At 37.5% G+C, this 21172-nt stretch overlaps 1 protein-coding gene across 1 annotated transcript in view; it reads right to left on the minus strand.

The window, feature by feature from the left end:
• KIF26B (kinesin family member 26B) overlaps positions 1–21172 on the minus strand; it is a 279410-nt gene that overhangs the window by 176609 nt on the left and 81629 nt on the right. Inside the window, exon 3 of the mRNA XM_085219592.1 lies at positions 19346–19879. Within this exon, the coding sequence (XP_085075718.1) occupies positions 19346–19879 (534 nt within the window). The remainder of the gene's footprint in view (positions 1–19345; positions 19880–21172) is intronic.

Below are 21172 nucleotides of genomic sequence, written 5' to 3' on the forward strand. Positions count from 1 at the left end.
GATCCAAAGAAGGGCAACAAGGCTTGTGAGGGGCTTGGAGAATATGCCCTACAAGGAGAGACTGAAGAAACCGGGGCTGTTTAGTCTGGGGAAGAGGAGGCTGAGGAGAGACCTTATTGCTCTCTTTCAGTACCTGAAAGGTGCTTCCAGTGAGAGCAGGGTTGGTCTCTTCTCACTGGAGATGGGTGACAGGACGAGGGGAAATAGTCTTAAGTTGCCAGGATAAGTTTAGGTTGGATATCAGGAAACATTTCTTTACAGAAAGGGTTGTTAAGCACTGGAATAGGCTCCTCCAGAGGTGGTTGAGTCACCATCCCTGGATGTGTTTAAAAACCGTTTGGATGTGGTGATCAGGAACATGATTTACTGGAGGGTTATTAGAGTTAGGGTAGTATGGTTAGGTTGTGGTTGGACTCAATCTTTAAGGTCTTTTCCAACCTGAACAATTCAAAGATTCTATGATTCTATTCTTTGTTTCGCTTCTAAGGAAGAGTCAGGCTGCATCTAGCATAAACTATTTTTACTAAAATATTACTACTTAGTAACCATGACAGCACCTAGAGCTTAACTGCAGTCTCCAGCTTCTCACTGTCCAGAAGAACGGTGACCTTTGACTGTGGAAGCCACTTCTTATGTCCTTGTATAAACAAGATAGCTATTTAACACAGATCTAATACACTCAGCAGCACTGGCAAAATCACAGTTTTTGCAGACATCGAAACATCCTCCCATCAAAATTGTTATGATATAGTTACATCTCACACTCAAGAGCCCATAACATTAAGTATATTGCAGCAAATCACTGAATGTCTTAAGGTTAATTACTTACAAGCTGATCTCACTAATGCTGAGTTTATCCCTCCTGAAAGACATATTTCTCTGACTCTTCACCCCAAGAGTTCTGCCTCATGAAATAGTTTTTCTGAAGTTTTATTTATACCCTGTTTTTTCCAAAATAAATAATGACAGCATCCAGTACTCTCCTTATTTCCACTTACTCATTCAGTGTACTTTCTTGCCCTAGCTTTTGTACTGGTTAAAAAAAAAAAAGGTGAAACAATAAAAAAAATTCAAGAACATGCAAAGCAATGGTGCAGTCTCTTCAAAAACAATACCTACTAAACATTACTGGTAAATTTTGGGTTTTTTTTGATTTGCTTTGTTTTCTGAAAACAACTGCTCTATTAAGTCTGTGACAATAGTTCATTTACTTGATCAGCAAATTTCCATACAGACCATAGCACTGTAAATATATATCAGTGCACATTCCCAAGCAACCTCCAGCACTGAGGCATGAGGGACTAAATTGATTTGGCTTAACAGTGATGACTTGGCTTAGCAATGAACTCAGTGTTCCCAGATTGCCAATGCTCTCCTAAGCTAACTATACCATGGAAAGAATGGTTAGTATTCCACCTACATTAAAAGGAATCTCTATTCTGAATATGAAAATATATTGGCCAAGCTTACTTCTAGCTCTCTTATTTTTTACTGATACATTTATTGAGTAAAAAGGAAAACAAAAATGTAAAAATATTACATTTGTTGTTTTATGTATTCAGAACAGTATATGTCCACCTACAGTGAATGTATCCTTGTATGGAAGTTGCAGACTCTAGTACTCTTATAGCACAATATGTATGTCACACCCTGCACATTTTATTTATTGGTTACTACTTCATTGTCAACATTTTTTCTGAAAGGTAAGGTCTCCACCATGTTACAAAAAAAAAAAAAAAACAAACAAACAAACAAAAAAAAACAGCTATCATAATTCACCTTCTTCATTATTCTATATTGTCTGACATCCATTCAAGATTGCATCAGCCTCTCCTGTTGCCCCCAAAGGAAGCCATTGGAAGGACAGCTGCCCCACGGTGCAGATCTTCTCACTCTCTACACTGCAGAGAAGCAGACTACCCATGGACAGACATTTGCAAACTGCAAACTGTCCCTTACAAGTGAAGCAGTAAAGTACTATCAACTATATCCAGATATTCCTCTCATTCATTAAGCTCCACCGGTCAAGCTTATGTAGACAGAACAGCAATGCAAGGCTTCCAAGCTAGCATATTCCCATAATTACTCTGCAAACAAACAAACAAAAAAATAGGAGCAGCAGACTAATAGAGGTTCTAGTCCCAGTTTTGGGTGGCTAGGCATTTCAGCAATGCAAAAAATAATAGTACACGTATACACAATAAAATCTGCTTGCTTTCTCATCAAGGAGATAACACGGCGATCTGTGAGAAAGCTAGGGCTGCCCCTACCTTTCAGAATTACTTTTTTTTTTTTTTAGTCTACTTCATTAAAGTTTGTAATTCTTTTAATTAATTCTTTTAATGTGGCTGCTGCATTACATGCACCTGGAAATTAATTGGATTTTTTTCTACTGTGACTTTTATTTACTATCAGATTTCTAACATATCATAAAAGAAAGTATCTTACGTAATAAAAGGACCTTCTTTGTGTGGCTCATTTAAAGTTGACTGCATAAATGTAGATAGAGCAGTCACACCATAAACCTTTTCTGCATCATCTACCTTTCAAGACATCAGTGGCCAGGCTAATTGTGCTAAAATAACTAGGGCAAAAGCATGTGTGTGGACAATGAAAGGTGACCACACCTGACTTCCGCCTGTACACATAATGCAGCAGACAAATGAAGTGGCTGTACCCTTGCAGCTGAGGCAGATTCTTTTCAAGTTCACGGTGTGCAGGAGCATTACATTTGTTATGAAAACAAACTTTCATTTCCCTGATCAGTTACTATCGTGCCAACAACATCAACACATTATAAGGAGTTCAAATCTTACCATAGATGTTTCCCTATCACAAACAGCAATCTGTAAGCCATTGACCTTTCACTGTCAGTTGACAAGAGCAGCTCTAGAAGCTACCAGAGTGTGTCAGCATGCGGACTTAACTTAAATGGCATTATTGACCCAGAAAGCAACCTCTTTCTATAGCCAGCAAGGGAGTAAGCAATAAGAAATACCATTACTTTTCCCACAGATAGGTGTGGGAATCAGATCGTCAGTCTTTATTTAAAAGATATATGATAAATTCTACCCTTAAAACGTAGGGAAAACAACTACTTTCCAATGTGAAAAGAAAAAATCTGACAGGCACAGAGATTCCCATACTGATTGCTTCATAAAAATGTGGCATAACAAAGTAAGGCAACACACACAATCACCTTAAGAGCTCACATTCTGAGGGAATAGGATCAGTGAAAGCCTGACACCTCTCTTACCCAGCTACTCACAGAAGACTGAGCGAGTTCGACCCTCAGAGATCTAGCAAATGTCTTGAATTTGTTTGAAACTTGGATTCTCCACTGCAAAGAATTACAAATGTCAGTTTTTCTGTAAACTGCAGCCAAAGCTAAAGCAGTACTGGCAGATAGTAGCACAGTAATATACAATGTCTCTGTGCATTAACTAATATGATCATTCATAAAGTGCTTTATAGTAACCAGAGGACTTGAATCTTGCATCCAAGGCATAAACTTTTGCACAAGCACAAAAAAAACTAACTTCTCAGCTACATTATTTTTCTTAGTTACTTTTTTTTCCCCCAGCTCACATGAACTTTGGATCCTATTTTATTACGTTGGCCTATGACATCACACACACCATCATATTGGTGGTATGGCAGAAGAGGCTGAACCTTCCCACCAGTATTCAGTTACATGTTGTTGCTGTGTGACAGATGGCAGCAGAGGGGCAGTCTGACAAAATGGCATCTGGCATGGAAGTGTGTATGAAGCAAAGGTGTGGGACTGAATTCCTCCATGCAGAAAAATGGCACCGGCTGACATTCATCAATACTTGCTGAATGTTCACAAAGACCAAAAAGTGGACATGAGCAAAGTATGACAGTGGATGATGCTTTTCAGCAACAACACTGTCATAGCAGCTGTGAAATAGCGGGTCACTTCCACTAGAACAGCTTCTTACAAGCACGTCATGTAGGCTCTTGTTCATTGCTGGCCAAAATGCATAGCTACTGGTGGTAGCAGTTTTGAAAAACAGCATTTCATAGATGAGATTTTGCCTTATCAAATAGTGCTGTCGCACTCTTTGTTGTCGTTTCCATGGAGATAAGTAGGAGGCATTACTTTTGGAGCAACCTGTGTAGTTAATAATTTAGAAGTACAACTCCCAATCACCAATTAGTCTCTGAAAAGGTTATAAATCAAACTGCCCTTATCATGGAAAGCTACAGCACTAAAAGGTGTTTTGCCTTATTTCAACAGCAGAGACCTTATCCCTACATGAGAGTATAGTAAGTTCAGACTGGATTTCTGTAGAAACAAAAAAAAATCATTTTGGGAAGTGTACTATGACGACTCAAACCTTTCCAGGAGACTCCTATCTCCCAAAGTCTGTAGAGACTTCAGCCCAAGACACAGAACGCAGCAAGTTTGTGACTATTTTTTTTTAAGTGAAGAGTCAACTCACTTAGAAGCCAGGTATATTTTGGACAAAGTAATACAGGCATTTAGGAAGTTTAAGCTGAGAGACTGAAAATCCTTCTTGATTCAAAGATTTTAAGTTGGAAGATATACTTTATAGTATCGTTTTCCATGCACTTCCCTAAATCATCTCTATGTAGAAGTACATTTTTAAAAGCTGATTATATAAAAGTTAACCTCTGACACCACTGATTATCAATACTGTTCGCGCAGCTCTCTTTCGCTGCTGCTATGAAAAATTAACCACTTGTCATTTGAAAGGATTCCAAGGAGAGTCTTGTATGTTCTAATCCAGCACTTAGTAAAATAAAAATTAAAATGCATATTTCAATGCTTTGTTAACTTCAGGACAGATCTAAGGTTCTGAATGTTCTCAGCTCTTTTAGAAAATGCCATTGAAACCTGCAGGAGGATAAAAAGGGTTTAAAAACTGAAATACTGTGTTGAAACCTTGCTGTCTGGCCATTACGTTGACATATTTCTTCTCAGCATTTCAATTTAGCTTGATCGATACTGCAACATGTCTTCCAGTGCGCACCTGCATTGGAGTAAGATCTCTCCTCTTAAAAAGAGAAATTTGTCTCATTCCTGAAGGAGAAAGCATTTTTTTCTGTTTTTGTTTGAGCTCAGTTCTACATGAAGCATTTGTAAAAGAAATGTAGCCACTCTCCTGCATGAGATTTAGTTATTAAAATGCTTCTATATTCATTTAAGTGTTCAAAATAAAATCAGTATCACTGAAGTTCCACATATTCAGGTGACCCATCCAGCTTATCATTTGTAATATTGTCCAAGGAGCCAGTTGGTTTTCTGAGTGCCTCCCATTTCATCAAAAGGTTATAACAACTCAGGCACGGAATTCTTTTACTGCATCACGACAACTGTCCACATGCTGTATACGCCCTGTGGCAAGTACAAGATAGTCTGGATTATTTTGCAACCATTTTTTTTAGAGTTAAGAAACAAAGTCTACTCAGCTTGAATTTGCTAAAACCAGGCATTCACATCTATTAGCAAATGTATTAGCAAACTTGCTAGAAACTAAGCTACTTGTGTGTCAGAACCCTAAAGCTGGATTAAAGTAATATTACAATGGCATTGGGATGAAACTATGTTAAAGCTGATGCTTCAAATTTTCATTCAAAATTGTTATTTTCTGATGTAGTCTTGGATACCCAAATAGGAGCCATTATTTGAGGTTGCAGACAGAGCTGATCAAAAATTACACCCAATGTACAGAAGGGTTCAGCGGGTCAAAATGTAAATACAGGGAACTAACTGGCTATTACTTAGTCAAAAAACATACAGATGGTGTGTAGAAGTGGAAACAAGAAGCACCAACAGTCTGGTGTTGCAGGAGAGGCACTCTTAGGGGCTAGATTCCATCTGGAACAGGCTCAGGGCTGAGCCTTGCACTCGCCTAGGAAATAGAAATATTTCCTTCCCGAAAGCAGAGATGCTGATACAATCTTCCGAAGTCAAGAGCATATCCTTTCAGTGCAAATTCCTTGCAAGACCTTGATCCCAGCCAACCTCTCAAGTCAAAAAGCATAACAATATTGTGTTCCTCTGTCTCCACAGGGAAATAGCATTTAGTTTCAACTTCCATGCTGAAAAATTCCACTTTCTGGTAGATGCAGAAACCACAGACTAATCTACCGTCTCAAAACGTAAGTCATGCTGAATCGCTTTGCCCTTTGGCTTTGTGTAGCTACCTCATCCTTCCGTGTTGTCAAAACTGAGTTGAAGCAATAGCTAATTTCACAGTTATTGGTGCTAATAGGAGCTGCCATGAAATTATCTCATTTCCAAAGAAGTCAGTATGCAGTTGATATAAAAAGTCAGCTCTACAAAGCTATGCATCTGCAGGAGTGACCTCGCAATTTAACAAGGTTCGTTTTTCTAATCTTTGTCACAATACCCGAACACCTGTCTTACTTTCATGTTAATAATAAAAATGTCCTGCTGAGGTCTTAAAATTATTTTACGACAGCAGCAGCCAACAGTTTTTACAGGAATACATGAAAAGGATTCAAAAGGTGTCAGAAGAGACTTCAAACAAAACCACTAGCCAGGCAGAAACAGCTCCTTCCTGGCCCTGAAGGTGAATGCCTTAAGGCATAGGTTTGATTGCCTTATTACCTTCGTTTGCATAGCGCTACAGCTGTTATTAGCTATCATAAAAATCACTCAACTAAGTATTTGACTTAGAGGCCTCTTCCTGCAGTGAATTCTATAGGCATGACTAGGTGCTGAGCTATGTTGTTCTCTTCTGTTTACTCTAGATTTACTGCTGTCTCAGCTAATGAAAGCAAAAAAAGGAACACATACTCAACACCAAATTAAGCTCTTTGTGTGCGCTGTAAACTACCAGGGACTGCGCCTCCTTCTGTCCCAGTCCCCTTTCAGCAGCTCTGCAGAGGTCAACTTGTGAGCTTCAGGATATGCACTTGCAGTGATATTCCACCAAATGGAATGGGTATTCCCTGCACAACACCAAATGCATTGACAGACTTTTACATACACTTCTAGTATACTTTTATTTTCCAAGCTACTTGTGTTTTTGCAACTTCTTGTTGCATGCAACTTCTGTCACAATTTCACGCACATTTGTTTCAGTTGACCATTTTCAATTCACAAGTCTTTTTTTTTTTTCTTTTCTTTTTTTTAAAAAGGGACCCAAGCTGAACATCACATTAGCCAAAGCTGGCCTAACATTTAATTCAAATCCATGCAATGATCTTTTTCCCAGTACATTTTGGTCTGCAAGAACCATCATAATCTATCTTCACTATGACAGTTTTAAAGTAAGGAAACCACACTCCCACTTTTCCCTGTAGGTCTCTGTCAATCTAAGAACTTGAAGCGTGATATCAGTTCTCAAGTGGAATTTAGTGCACGCTCACTTGCAGACTGGGCAATTAATACCATTCTTCATCTCTCCTGACCAGTTAAATAATATCAGATTAATAAAATTTTCTTCTCACCACTGACTTAAGATTCAGGTTGCAACTCCTTTACTTTCCTCAGACAGCATTTAGAAAATCAGTGATCAATTTGGAAAATACAAACTACAGACATTTTCAAACTTGCATGGTCCTGAAAAGCAAATGATAGAAGGAAAGGAGCTACTGGCTGTAGTTTGGCTGTGCTCTGCAGTACTTTCTGAAAAGGCAGGAGGAGAAACAGTTTAACATTCTTAACCTGCAGCACTAAAACTGAAAATCCCTCAAAGAAGATATTCTTTCAAATTCAGTCAGTATAAACTGTTATGAGAACTTGGATGAACAAATAATAACCACTTAATTCCTAAAGGATTATTTTCCAGTTAAACAGAATTCAGATCAACCCAAGGGTAGCCTACATACAGCTTGAATGAAGCTGATCTCATATCAGTCACTTGCTATCTAGAAGAAGGACAAAAGACAAATAAATTACACTCACATGCAAAATCTTATGCATCTTCTTAGTTTGTGTGTTTAACTACGGAATGCAGTGCTCACAGTAAATATTGCCAATTATTTACTCTTTCCTTCATAGGCACACTTTGTATGCATTTTGATGGCTAAAGCGGCTCACAGTACATAGATCGACACCATGTTTTTCCAGTTCTTGATATTAATTATTGCCTCACTGCAGCCTTATCATTCCCTAACTTTTACTATTAACATCTGATAACATTTATTCTTGATCCTTTACATACCCTGGTCAGTTTTTCCATTGTCAGCCTAAGAGACAGGAGTACACGATAACATTTAAATTTAAACAATTAAACAAATAAAATTAATAGAAAACTTAACAATAAAAACCCAGAAGCTTAAGAGCAAATATCAGCTTATGAAAATTATCTGAAAGTGTATAGTCAGATCTTATAGCTATTTATTTCTTCCTCATAAAAGTCACCCTAAAAAATCTTCAACAAGTTATTTCTCTACCTTTTAGTCACAGCAGCAATGAGTATCTTTCTTCTACATAGCAAAAAGTCATGGCCCCAAGGAGCTTGTACAGTAACGTAAACTGACAAAGCACACTCCACTAGGGCCTAAAGATAAATTAGGGCAGGAACTGTTGGTTGATATTTTTTATAAGCAAACACTGAGATTACATTAACTGGCCCACTAGGAATAAAACAGATTTACAATAGATTTAATTAAATGCATTTAATGAAGTCCAAATATAATAACAACAAACAAGCTAATCATCTGAAATATAGGAAACCATGTTGAACTATAATAAATGCCTTATGGTTATCTTCCATTTTCATTTTGGCTTTCAGCACCCCACAGAGAATTTGTATTTGCTCGTGAAATGTTCTGGATTTTTCCTCTTCAACTTGTTTACTCAATTTGTAACATGAAAGTTTCAGAAATTACTTTAAAATCAGTTTTTGAAAGGAAGCCTTTATTTTAATTAAATTTTAATAGATTATCATTAACCGATTTTCTGCTCCACAGTGACATGCCAAAAGAAAGATCACCAACTCAAGGTCAGTGGGAGTGCAGTGATGTAATCTACATACATGAGGAAAAAGGTCTCTGTCATTTTGCAAAGTATTCTGCAGACATATTTAACAGAAAATAATTATTTTGCACAGTCATTGACACCAGGACAAAGGGAATATAAGATGGACATAAATCAGCTCCAAACAGGAGAAGACCATTCAACACACAGTGTAATAATGAACCACTCTTGAAAAACTTTCTAGAACCACTGCTAAACAAGTATTCTTAAGAGGGGCTGAAACATTTCCCAATACATAATATTAACTTTTAAATCTCACTGCTCTCTGATTCTTTGATTTTCTTAACATCAGCAAGATGGCATAACATCACTAAAAGCATAAAAGCATGATTGCTGCTCTATAGTATGCAGAAGCAAACTTGATTTCACATTGATTTTACATCAGAATCTATTCTGAAGTTTCTCAGCATGTTCCTTTGGAAGCAGAAAAGGAGTCTCACTAAGAAGAAATTAAGAGAAAAGATGTATTTGTGTCTGTATAAGCAGAAATACATGCATACACAAACAAAGAAAACAAACCAAGGATGCCCAAAAGATCAGAGGCAGAATCAATATATGTATACATTAAATAAAACATTCACAGGGTTCTAGAACACTTTCCACCACTAAGTTGCTCTGCTCACCACAGCCACTGCAGCTGTAGAAAACAGGCAGTGTAACCCTTTCACTAACCCAGAGGGTATGAACTGAAATACTCCTGCATATCACCCCTATCTACAATGGATTTCATGCATACAGCATCCAATCCTATCCAATAGTAACAGGTATTATGAAAAATTAGGAAAAAAAAAAAAAAAAAAGCTTGTAGTTTCAGCACTTGATTTTTTCAGCAGATTATCATTACGGAATGCTCCCTAGGATCAATCAGAGCATCATTTGACAGGATTGTAGCATTTGCTAGAACTATTTTTATTAGGAGTTGCGAGCTAAAAAAAAAAAAACAACTTTTATAAGGAGTTAAATTAAGTGAGAGATATAAACTGGACTCAGAAGCTTGTTGAAATAATAAGTTTCAATAATGCTAAAAAGTAAACATTTCATAGGTCAATTTAAAACTTCCAAAACCTTGATCTTCCCAAGGGTAAACATTCTAGTGAATTCTTTATAAAACAAAGCCTTTGTTTCCTTTTTTTCTTTTTTTTTCCCCTTTCCTTTTGGAGTGGAAAATTCTGTGTCCACTTCCATCACCACTGCTGTTCTCACACTCCTGGTGTGTGAGAACCTGGTGTGCTGACCAGGTATTATAGAGTGGACATTGATCTCATTCTTATCTCTACCACACTGATGTCATGCCAGCTGCAAGACAATTCTCCTGGAGTAAGAGAAAATAGAGTTAGGCCTCAAACGTATTTTATCTGACAACATTCATCTCTCAAGTTTATAATGCTTCAGAACATCAAATAGTCCAGTTGGAAAAGATCTACAAAGAGTACTGAGTCCAACCACCTGACCACTTCAGGAATAATCAAAAGTTAAAGTATATTATTTAGGGTGTTATCCAAATGCCTTTTGAACACTGACAGGCACGGGTCATCAACCGCCTCCCTCAGAAACTTATTACAGAGTTTGACAACCTTCACAGTAAATACATCTTTCCTAATGCTAACTCTGAATCTCTCCTGAGGTAACTTCATGCTGTTACCACATGCTGTATTGTTGGTTACCTGGGAGAAGCTAGAAAAACATAAGTGAAGCACCTCCCTCTCTAATTCCAAGCCTCAAGAAGTTGCAGAGAGTGATGAGGTTACTTCTCAGCTTCTTTTTTCTACAGACTGGACAACTCAAGTGTCCTTAGACTCCCCTCATAAGATATGCCTTTCAGCCCTCTTTTATCAGCTTTGTTAGAATCATTGAATCATTTGGGTTGGAAAAGATATTAAAGATCATCAAATCCAATCACAACCTAACCATACTACCTTAACTCTAACAGCTCTCCACTAAATCAAATCCCTAAGCACCACATCCAAATGGTTTTTAAACACATCCAGGGATGGTGACTCAATCATCTCCCTGGGAAGCCTATTCCAGTGCTTAACAACCCTTTCTATAAAGACATTTTTCCTGCTATCCAACCTAAATCTCCCCCAGCTCATCTTGAGGCCATTTCCCTTTGTTCTGCAACCTGTCACCAGTGAGAACTGCTCTAGATGCTTTCAAGGACCTTAACATCCTTTTTATATTGTGGAGCCCAGGTATCCAATACTGAAGACCACACCACTGTTAAATATAGTGGGACTATCACCTGTTTTGATGGGCTACGTTGTGGTTTTGTGCACCCCAAAATGCAATTTGCCGTCTTGGCTGCCAGGGCATAATGCTGATCTATGTTAAGCCTATTATCAATCATTATCCCTGGGTCTTTATCTGCGAGGGCTGCTCTCCAGCCATGCGTCTCCAGGCTGTACCTCCGGTCTGGCATCACTCTGTCCTATGTACAGAACACAGTATTTACACTTACTGAATTTCATGCCATTGCTGACTGCCCAGTGCTCCAATCTAGATCTCTCTACAGGAACTCTCATCCCCTACATAGAATCAACAGCACATCCCAATTTATTATCATAAGCAAACTTGCTAAAGATACATTCAATTCCCACATCCCGATCACTAATGGTGAACAGAAATGGCCCCACTTCTGAGCCCTTGGAAACACCTCCAGTGATTGTCCACCAGTCAGATCTATCATTACTATTAAAAACTGAGGCAAAAAAGCCCTTTCCTCATCCCTATTTGCTTCGTGACCATCTTCATCAAGTACCAGTCCAGTATTTTCTTTAGACCTATTGTTGAAATACTCATAAAAGCCTTTTTTCTTGTCTGATACCATACTGACACTAGTGTCAACTCAGACTGAACTTTAGCTTTTTCTCTTTTTTCCCTACAAATGTGAACTCCAACTCTACAAACTCCCTGAATTGAATTGAATCCTGATCTTGTTTCCAGAAATCTCTTCTTTTTTCCTCCTGAAGTTCCAAGCGTAGAACCTTATTCAGCCAAGTTGGTCTTCTGCCTCACTTGCACAGCACGATTGCCTCCCATTGTGCTTTTAAAAGAATTATCTTAAAAAGTGTCCAGTTCTCATGGATCTCTAAACCCTCTAAAGCAGATTCTCATAGGACATCGTTATCTAGCTCCCTAAGTAGCTCAAAGTTTTCTCTCTTAAAGTCCAGAGTGGCAATTCTACTGACCTTTTTTCCTCATTACACCAAAAATTTTCATCTCAACTATTTCATGACAGAGGAAAAACCAATCGCTTTATTTCAAATCTGCTGAATTAAAAGAAGAGTTATGCCAGTGGTGAATTTGATGCTCCATTTCAAATACTGTTTCAGAAACAGTTCAGGGAAAAGGAAACAATGGTTTTACATAATAATTGTGCGGAATCACATTTCAGAGTTACATCAGCCCCTAACTATTTGCTCCTTACTTCTCAAAAGCATAGCATCAAAGAAAAAAAAAAAGCTTTGTTGGTTTATTTTTTGCACAATAATGTAATTCTTCATAATTAAAAGCCCAGCTCCTAATTCCTAAGCAAAATCAAAGGAACAACACATTATGTTGTCCCTAAATCTAATCTTAATTCCATGCATCAATGTGAGAAACAAATGTGTCGATCATGGAGACAAGATTTGTGTCTCTTCGTGTGAAGGCTGAATCCCCTTAGGAATCTAAAGGAAAACTACTAAAAATTTCTTAATTCTTTTGTCAACTTTTGTTCTTCCTGTATCTCAGATGGAATGAGTTACCTTTGAGCAAACATCTCTATTTTCTCTGTTTTTGCAACAGATGTGAAACAACAGCAAGACACACAAGTAATATTGGTCTCTGGTCTGAATTATTATGCAGCTTTAAAGACCAGCACATTGCTCATACTAATGATTCAACTCAAGAAAGTTTTTAGAAGTAATGAATCTTCACATACTGCAGTAGGAACAAAAATAAAAGTATGAAATGTACAACTATACTGAGCCCCGGCAATATTGTTGAAAATTTTGGAAAAACTCTCTTCACCAAACTGTTTGTTACAGGAATCCATCCAAAATGCAGCACTCTTGTCGTCTGGTGCTTATCGTTCTCTAGGTTTGTGCTCTAATCTAGGCTCTCTCTCCAGCTGCCCTCAAGGGCCACTTCTAGAACAGAGAGACAAAGAGCATAAGCGCTAAGCACATCAGAATCCCTCTCCCAAGCAGCCTACTTGCACCTGTATTGCAAAGCTTCTGTGGTGGTTTCAAGAATACTAGTCCTTAGCCATGTATTTAAAGGAAAACATCTCCTGAGAATATAAGACATCAATCACCTTATGTTATATGGAAACATTATTATTATTACTGTTACTCAGGTAGCAGAAAGATTTTGGTGGTGATTTGTTTCTTTTGGTTTTAGCTGCTCACACAAGCACATACGTCTTCCATGTACTTTCCTAAGCTTTTGGCATCAACACTATTTCTATGTTACTAGGTTCCACAGAACTGTATATCACACGAAAAGCATGTTTCTTCTTCTCATTTCTGAATACGCTGTCTTAATTTTTGAAGCTCTATGTTCCTGAACTATAAAATTAAGTACGAGGAGAAGCTGACCATTTTTGGTCAGTGGTTCTGTGCCACCTTATTTACGGTATAGGAGACAAAGAGAAATGTGTAATGAATCTCTTTGTCGTCTGTCTATCTCTATCCCATTTCTGCATCATTTATCCTCACTGTTAAACCATATCTTCTCTCAGTTTATTCTTTTATTCAATGATACAAGCAATGAGCACAGATTATTTCAGAAAAGAAACTGGTCTCATACTTGGAAAAAATTCTTAATCTATAAAGTAGGGAAGAAAATCAAAACTCCAAATCCTCCTTAATTGTGTGATCTCCTGGCTTTCACTAAGTTGCAGGATTAACTCACTCCTGTAATAGTCCACAGATTTCTTCCTCACATCACAACAGAGTCATGGGGTTTTCATACTCATAGGATAAGCCTACTTAGCTCTTTTCAGTCCATGGGATACCTTCTACTTCTTTCTTCCCTTCATCATCCTGCTATCATGAAGGGGGAAAGTAACAATTCTAAAGTCATTAAGTCAAGCACAAAAATGCTGTACAAGATCACCCCAGAGCAATGCAAAAAGGAAACCCTCCCATCAGTTAGCAAGGACTTCAGTTTCACCTGATGGTGTTAGAGAATCCATACACAATTGGGCTGTTAGTCAAGGGGATGGATAGAATGAAATACAAATAACCAATTTGTCTAATATACAAATTGAACGATCAAACAATCATGGCAAAACATTAGCTGATGACATACTGTGACTTTAGTAGGGTCATATCTTATTACTAATGATGTGGATTAAAAAGGCTTTTTAGTCAGAAGCAAGCTACTTCAGAGATAACTAATGCAAGAAGAATAAGGGCAACTGAGATATTAAAGTGAGGATGTTAATTTGAGTGTCAATGAAGTTGTTTGACAATCTGTTTCTTGGCCCAGTCAAACAAGCTTCGGAAACAGAATTCCTGCACAGTCAGTCTACAGTCTCTCTCTGAGTTAGTTCACTGCTGGAGTCCAGGTGACTGAATATAAAAATCAAAAAATAAGTACAAGAGTTTCTCAGCATTGTCATTTATGATCAGTCAGTAAGAGGAACAAATTTTTCTACATTACTCAGGGAGCCACCATACTCAAATGTAGGTCTCACACATTCAGTGACTGAAAATAAGCCAACAAATTCTGGACCAAAATCAAACTGCACACAGACAAAAAAACTCCTGTATTACAGATCTTGTACAGAATCATGTGTGGTCATTTAAGAATATGGTATTAGAAAAGACAGTATATAGATCTCCTTTTCCTCTGTTGTTAAGATGCTTTGGCAAAATGGGTCTGACTCTAGGAAGACACTTGTCAACCTAGAGGTGGAACAAGTAACATGATTTCTGTACCCTGCACTATATGTTTCAAAAGCTGCAGTGTTGTAGCAATCACTAACATTTTAGCTTTATTACATCGAACACTTGAAGAAGCAACAGCAGCAGCAAATGGAAAAGAAAGAAATTAGACAGTAGAGACTAAGAAAAAAGCTTGAAATCAAAATCCTGGATGAGAATACCCCACACATAGGCTTTGGCTCTGTATCTGAACTCTTCATCTTGTGCCCAACTCTAATCATTACCAGTTTCTTTTTAAAACTCTGTGCCTGAAAGAACTGATGTGTTATAAGACAGCCATGACCTAAGTAAACTCCAAACAAATCATTCATCACCGCAGAACTCCATAAAAAGCTGGTTCTTTCTCAGAGAACAGTGTTCTTCTAAACACATATTTTAAATAAAGAGGAAACAGAAAGCACAGTAGGCTTTCATCAACTGTACACAAACAAAGCCTTTGATAATTTTCTCAATAGACTTGAGATCATTGTGCCTGAGGCCAAGAGGCACTATGTAGTTTAAGATTTCATTTTCCAAACTTTTGGTCAAAAGGGTCTTTTCAAGAGCAGTAAAGAAAGAAGTACTTTTTCATTGACTATCATTATGATCACAATATCCCCACTCAAAGCCTTACGTATACATCTTTTTCTGTACCAAATTCAAACTTTACAACCTCAACATTAGAAGCAGGAGGTACTCACCATACCCACACCAACAGCCACATTGTCTGTTCCCCAGCCTTCCCTTCCACAGCCTACACTGTTCCTGAAGCTGTTGGCGCTTCATAGATCTGTTTATTCTCTTACCTTCCGGTCACTCAGATCTACAAACTTTCAGTTAATTCAGGCTAAAAGAGGATGCTGATTGTAAAAAAGAATGACTACTGCAAAACAGAGGTGCACTTTTACTCCGAAGCTTTTTACCGCAACCACTTCAATCTACTCACCTATTGTCTACTCATTTCCCCTCAAAAGCAAAGTAAGTCTGAACTACTAAAGACTCAAATCTATTTCATTAATCTATTAATTTATTTAATCTCTTCTTTAATGTGGTGGTAAAATAGCTGAACCAGCAGATTTTTAGCAGCTTCGGATAACAAAGTAATAGAAAAGTTATGCATTCAATTTAGAATACAGTCTGTATAAAAATGAGTAGCAGCAGTCATCTCATCAAGGTATTTATGACTCCTGCAACAGCATCCCAAACTCAATAGTTTCTCATTCTTTAAAAGCATTATATGATAACCGGTAAGCAAGAGAAGTGTACTTAACGCTGTGATTTCACATTAGCAGTTGCACAAATAATTAAAGGTAAAATCTCAACAATTTCAACAATTTCCTCTTAGCGGGGAAGGACTGAAATTACTTTGAGACATAAAGAGATCAAGAGAAGCTTTTATAAGTGTTAAATCATAGCCTGATCTCTGTGGTATTTATCCAAATGCTCTCCTATGGTGACTGAAAGAGCACAGTTTCCAGACTCTACTCATTGTACTGAATTTTGGCTTGGATTTTCTGTCACATATTTGACAGAAATGGGTTACAGTTACCCTCACAAAGTAACCATTTCAGCATTCCAGTGTTAATAGGAGATTCTTAATGGGTCATACATTTTAAGACTAATCAGTTCTTTCCTCTGGATACAATTCCCTGTTTCATAAGAGAACCACCTGCCAGCAAAGTCTGATTCAACTCCTTGGAGAAACCTGCATCAGCTGTTCATTTGTGAGTTGGGATCGCAAGTTTTTGGAAGTAGATCTTTAGGTCTAGTCAAAGTGTAGCTAAATGTGGAATTACATAAAACAAGACTGGTGGGGACCGATGGGGTCATTTGGAGTAATCGCCAGGTAGGGTCAGTTTTGCCTAAACAATTCTGAGCAGATAATTCTCTGACTCATTCTAAAGAGGTACCAACAGTGAGTTCCCAACATGCCTCTGAAAAATTTATTCCAGTGTTGAACTGTCAGTATCATGACAGAGGTTCTTTTACATCTGACAAAGATCTCCAGTTAGACATTATTACTTCTGTTTCTCAGGCTGTAAACGTATACTAAATTACTAAATCAACTAATCTATAAACTTGCATTTGTTTTACTCCTGATAGCAACTACTTTTTCTGCAGAACTGATTGAATAGTGGGTATCATTTAAGACTTACCCTATGCTATTGCAGCATCTGAGCCCTACAATATCACAACACTTATTTATTCCAGCAGAATCGAAACAAAAGCTGCAATTCATCCATCCCAAAGCAGTCTAGAGAAGATCCTAAGAAACAACCAACATCCTAGAAATTACAATATTAGGAATATTTTTAGTGACTAAAATTGTAATGAATCAGTTCTGAGGCACAGACTGCCTCTTCCAGTCTACTGTGTTTCGCTTTTTGCTGATAATGCAGGAAGAAAATAAGGTCATGTTTCAAGGTACTCAACCATTTCTGTCAAGTTATCTGGACTGTCTAACAGAAGCTAATTTACAATGGGAGGTGCCTACAAACAGGCGCCATTAAGTCTAGAGCAATGAGACTGAGTTCTCCCTGAACATCAGTTTGACTAAATTATAATGCAGAAAGAAGAGCACTGTACTTCTGTGCGAGGTGCAAGGTTTTCTATCCCAATAGATTCTCTCAATTATTTTCTATTCTTCTAAACTAATACACAGTGAAATTTATTTATTCACTATTCTTAAGAAAAAATGAATATATATATATTTAGAAATAACTAGTGTTTCTCTTTCTTTAATTCTACTTTGAATAAATAAAATTGGGGTTCTAATTAAGATAGGATAACAGATTAATCCTCACAGTGCTCTTCTCCAGCAGGATTTTGTAACTGCAATAGTAAGAAAATAATGAAACACATACATATGGGGGAGAGAGAACTAAAGTGTTCTAAAAAAAAAAAAAAAAAAAAAAAAAGCAAAATTGTTTTCTGTACTTAAGAGCAGAAAAAAATAAATCAAAGCTTGCATCTCCTTACTACCTCAGGTTACACTTGCTAAAGTTATTCTTGATTAATTTTCAGTCTGATACAGATACTACATAACCAAACACTAAATCCTTGCAAGGTGTTTAAGAAGATCATTATAATTCCCTGACTGGACAATTAAATATGACACTTGAGTAAAGTGAGAATTTCAGTATTTGAAGGTTTTAATTCTTACAGAGATTATAAAATCTACTCTCAACCCTTCCATCACAAACCAGCATTGCTGGGGTAGTAGGGTTTTTGGTGTTTTGGTTTTTTTTGTTTGGTTTGGGGAAGGCATTCAACCTGCTAGCAGACTGCAGATACTATCTATTTCAAGTTTAGCTAAAGGAGAGGAAAATGCTAGGGAACAGTTTTTGTGCTAAGTAAAGTCAAATGGTATCTGTCCAGAAAGTTTTGAGTATTAGATTCTCCTTAGTACTTTTAAGACAAAATAAACTGCCTAGGAATCATAAACATTATTAAAAGATAAAATAAAGACATTTTCATAGAAGATGAGTTAAACAATCATGAATGCAATGAGACTGAACTGATTTTTCTAATAAAAATTATTACTCAGTTTTCTTAACATTTTTTTTTTTCTTAGATCAAACTGTGATTACATAGAAACCTGCCCAAATGTGATTCAGTTTTGTGGATCTATGCTCTAGTGAACCTGTAAAGTCACATATTTTCCAGGTAAAATAATTCCAATGCACTACTAGTTTTACCACATCTTCTTTCGTGCATAGCAACAACTTAATGCTTATGAATAACATTGTTTTATTTCAGGCAGTGATGTTAGTCACTCTCATACCAAGAAACTTTTAAGTATTAATTTAGGGACCTATCTTATAGTTGGTTCATAACTTAAAACATCAAAACATCAAGAATCAGTTTAATCTGTAGAAGGCCACCAGCACAGACTAGCAAAAATAAGAACGTAGGTAACTTTGAGCTACATCAACACATGTGGTAACTGCTACCCAAGGACAATAGGACCATATATGCAAATGACGAACCAAAAAGACACTATGAATACTTCACGAATACCCAGCCAGAAGTACAGGTACATCAGCACTGCTTCCCATAAATAAACAAGTGTGGTTGGCCTCCCAGCCATAAGCTCAATCTCCAACCAAATATTATGAATGAGATGCATGATCTGAGTGAAGGAACAAATGAATGCACTGTGTGACTAGTTATTGGTTATTAACAACAACAGTTTGGTTCTATTATTAATAACAGTTGCATTAATAAAATAGTTCTAATGAATATTGGTCATGATCTCTGTCTCTGACAATTCCATTCCCTACCAGGTAAGAGAGAATTTAAAACCCTTCTTGTTCCGGTCCTTAGTATGTGAATGGCTCTACTTCTCCTCAACAGGACCAAGCAGTGTTAACATGCCCCTGCAAGCTTCTGTAGGGAGGGAGGAAAAGCACTGTTGTTTAAAACTACTTACTTGGTAGGGATATAGAGTAACGCCATTCGTTCTCGACAAAGACCAAGTGCCATCGAGGTACTGATGAGCTTGGATAGCCACAGAATTGAGAACGTTACCATTGCTGGGGCTGGTGGCCATTTGAAAGCTGACCTTGGCTTGGTGTCCAGGAGAGCCATTTTTCTTCTCCACCCCATTAACAATTCCTAGACTGTTGGGTTTTCCACTGTGTTTGTTGGCAACAAAGCCTGTATAATTAGATGTAGCGTAAGGAGCAGGCATGTATGCCCAGTCCCTGGGCTGCAAGCTGCCCACATGCCGGGAACCAACTAGTGTGGGAATATTAGAGAGGGGTGGTGGGGATCCTGGAGAGGCATCGTAACGTTCTGAGTTGGCAGCCTGCTCTAAGGTCAGCACCATCTGAATGGCCTCTTGCTTCAGCTGGTTCAAGTGTGTGGCACAAACGTCGCATCTGTTGTCCTTCTCATTCCATGCCTTCCGAATAGTATTGGGAACCTGGAGTTTGTCATGAATCACTGAAGAGAAGCCTGGGTCCTAAAAAACAGAGAAGAAGGGGAAACAGAGAGAAATATTTAACTACTGTCAGTGCAGCGAGACATTATTACTGCTGATTGTGCATTTCAAAAGCCAAATTATGAGATCAACTTAGCAAGCAAACAGAAGTCATTAGATACAGTTAATATATGCCAGCAGCAGGTTAAACAAAATGAGAAACTAGTTTATGTTGAAAAGAAATACTTTTTACTTTACTGATAAATTACAAGTATTATAATTCTACTACAAATTTCACTGCATGGCAGGGAAAATGAATTAACTCACTTCACACCACTGCACCTAATTTCTAACTTGAATGAAATCTATTCTTAGTTACGCAGGTAAGATCAAGAGCAACTCCAATGAAATCAGCAAGGTTCACTATCTTTTCACCATTTGTAATGAACAATTTCCTCCTTGGAAAATATATTTTGGGGGCAAAATCATGTGACCGGATTGCCTCCTGCCTCACATCCTTAACTAATGGATAGATTTTTAAATATGCCATTCTAATCTGACTACAGTCATTGACTGCTGGCTCAGATTGCACAGCACTTCAGTAAATCATGAAGCCAAACTGCATTCATAGCAGGGCTTCTCACCAAACTTGATTAGTTCTTACAGTGTCTTGCAGTCTTACAAACGCAGAGCAATTATGTGTGGGTTAAACAGAGCAAACAATAACAGCTATGTAATGGAAACTAGTATTTTTTATGCACTAGTCTGAAGTTATCTCTTACATGCAAAAAAACCAGGAGTTCTAGATCAGCACGTGTGGTAAAGTAGATGAAGGAATAAAACTTCATATTCAGTTTATTGCTAGGAAAATTTCACTCAATTAAGTGTGGTTACAGGCCAGGCTTCCTCTCCTTAAGTTTTGGGGACACAAAGGTAGACTTTATTATAACTGTGAAAAAAATTTACAGGCAGTATCAGAGTCTATTTTTCTTTTTCTGCTTTGAAGCTTTATCAGATTTGGCAGCAAAGTGAAATCAAACCAGAAGACTCAGAAAAAAAAAAATCACAGAAATAGAGACCACTTTTGTCAAGCAATTGGATGAACTCAATACCATCAAAGACAAACAGATTTCATATACCGATAGTTTAGCAGTATTGGGATAAAATTAGTAGAGGAAGAGAATTCAGCAGTAGATGGCCATATTCATTATGATCCATCTTTATTATATACTCAAGCATCTTATTTTCACTGTTTAACTACCATGAACAACTCCTCAGCATGCAGTGATTAATTGATTCATAAATCATGGCGCTTCTTTATGCACAGCAGCAAAA

This window comes from Meleagris gallopavo, chromosome 2 (genome assembly GCF_905368555.1).
Source record: "Meleagris gallopavo chromosome 2, MGAL_WU_HG_1.1, whole genome shotgun sequence".
NCBI lineage: Eukaryota > Metazoa > Chordata > Aves > Galliformes > Phasianidae > Meleagris > Meleagris gallopavo.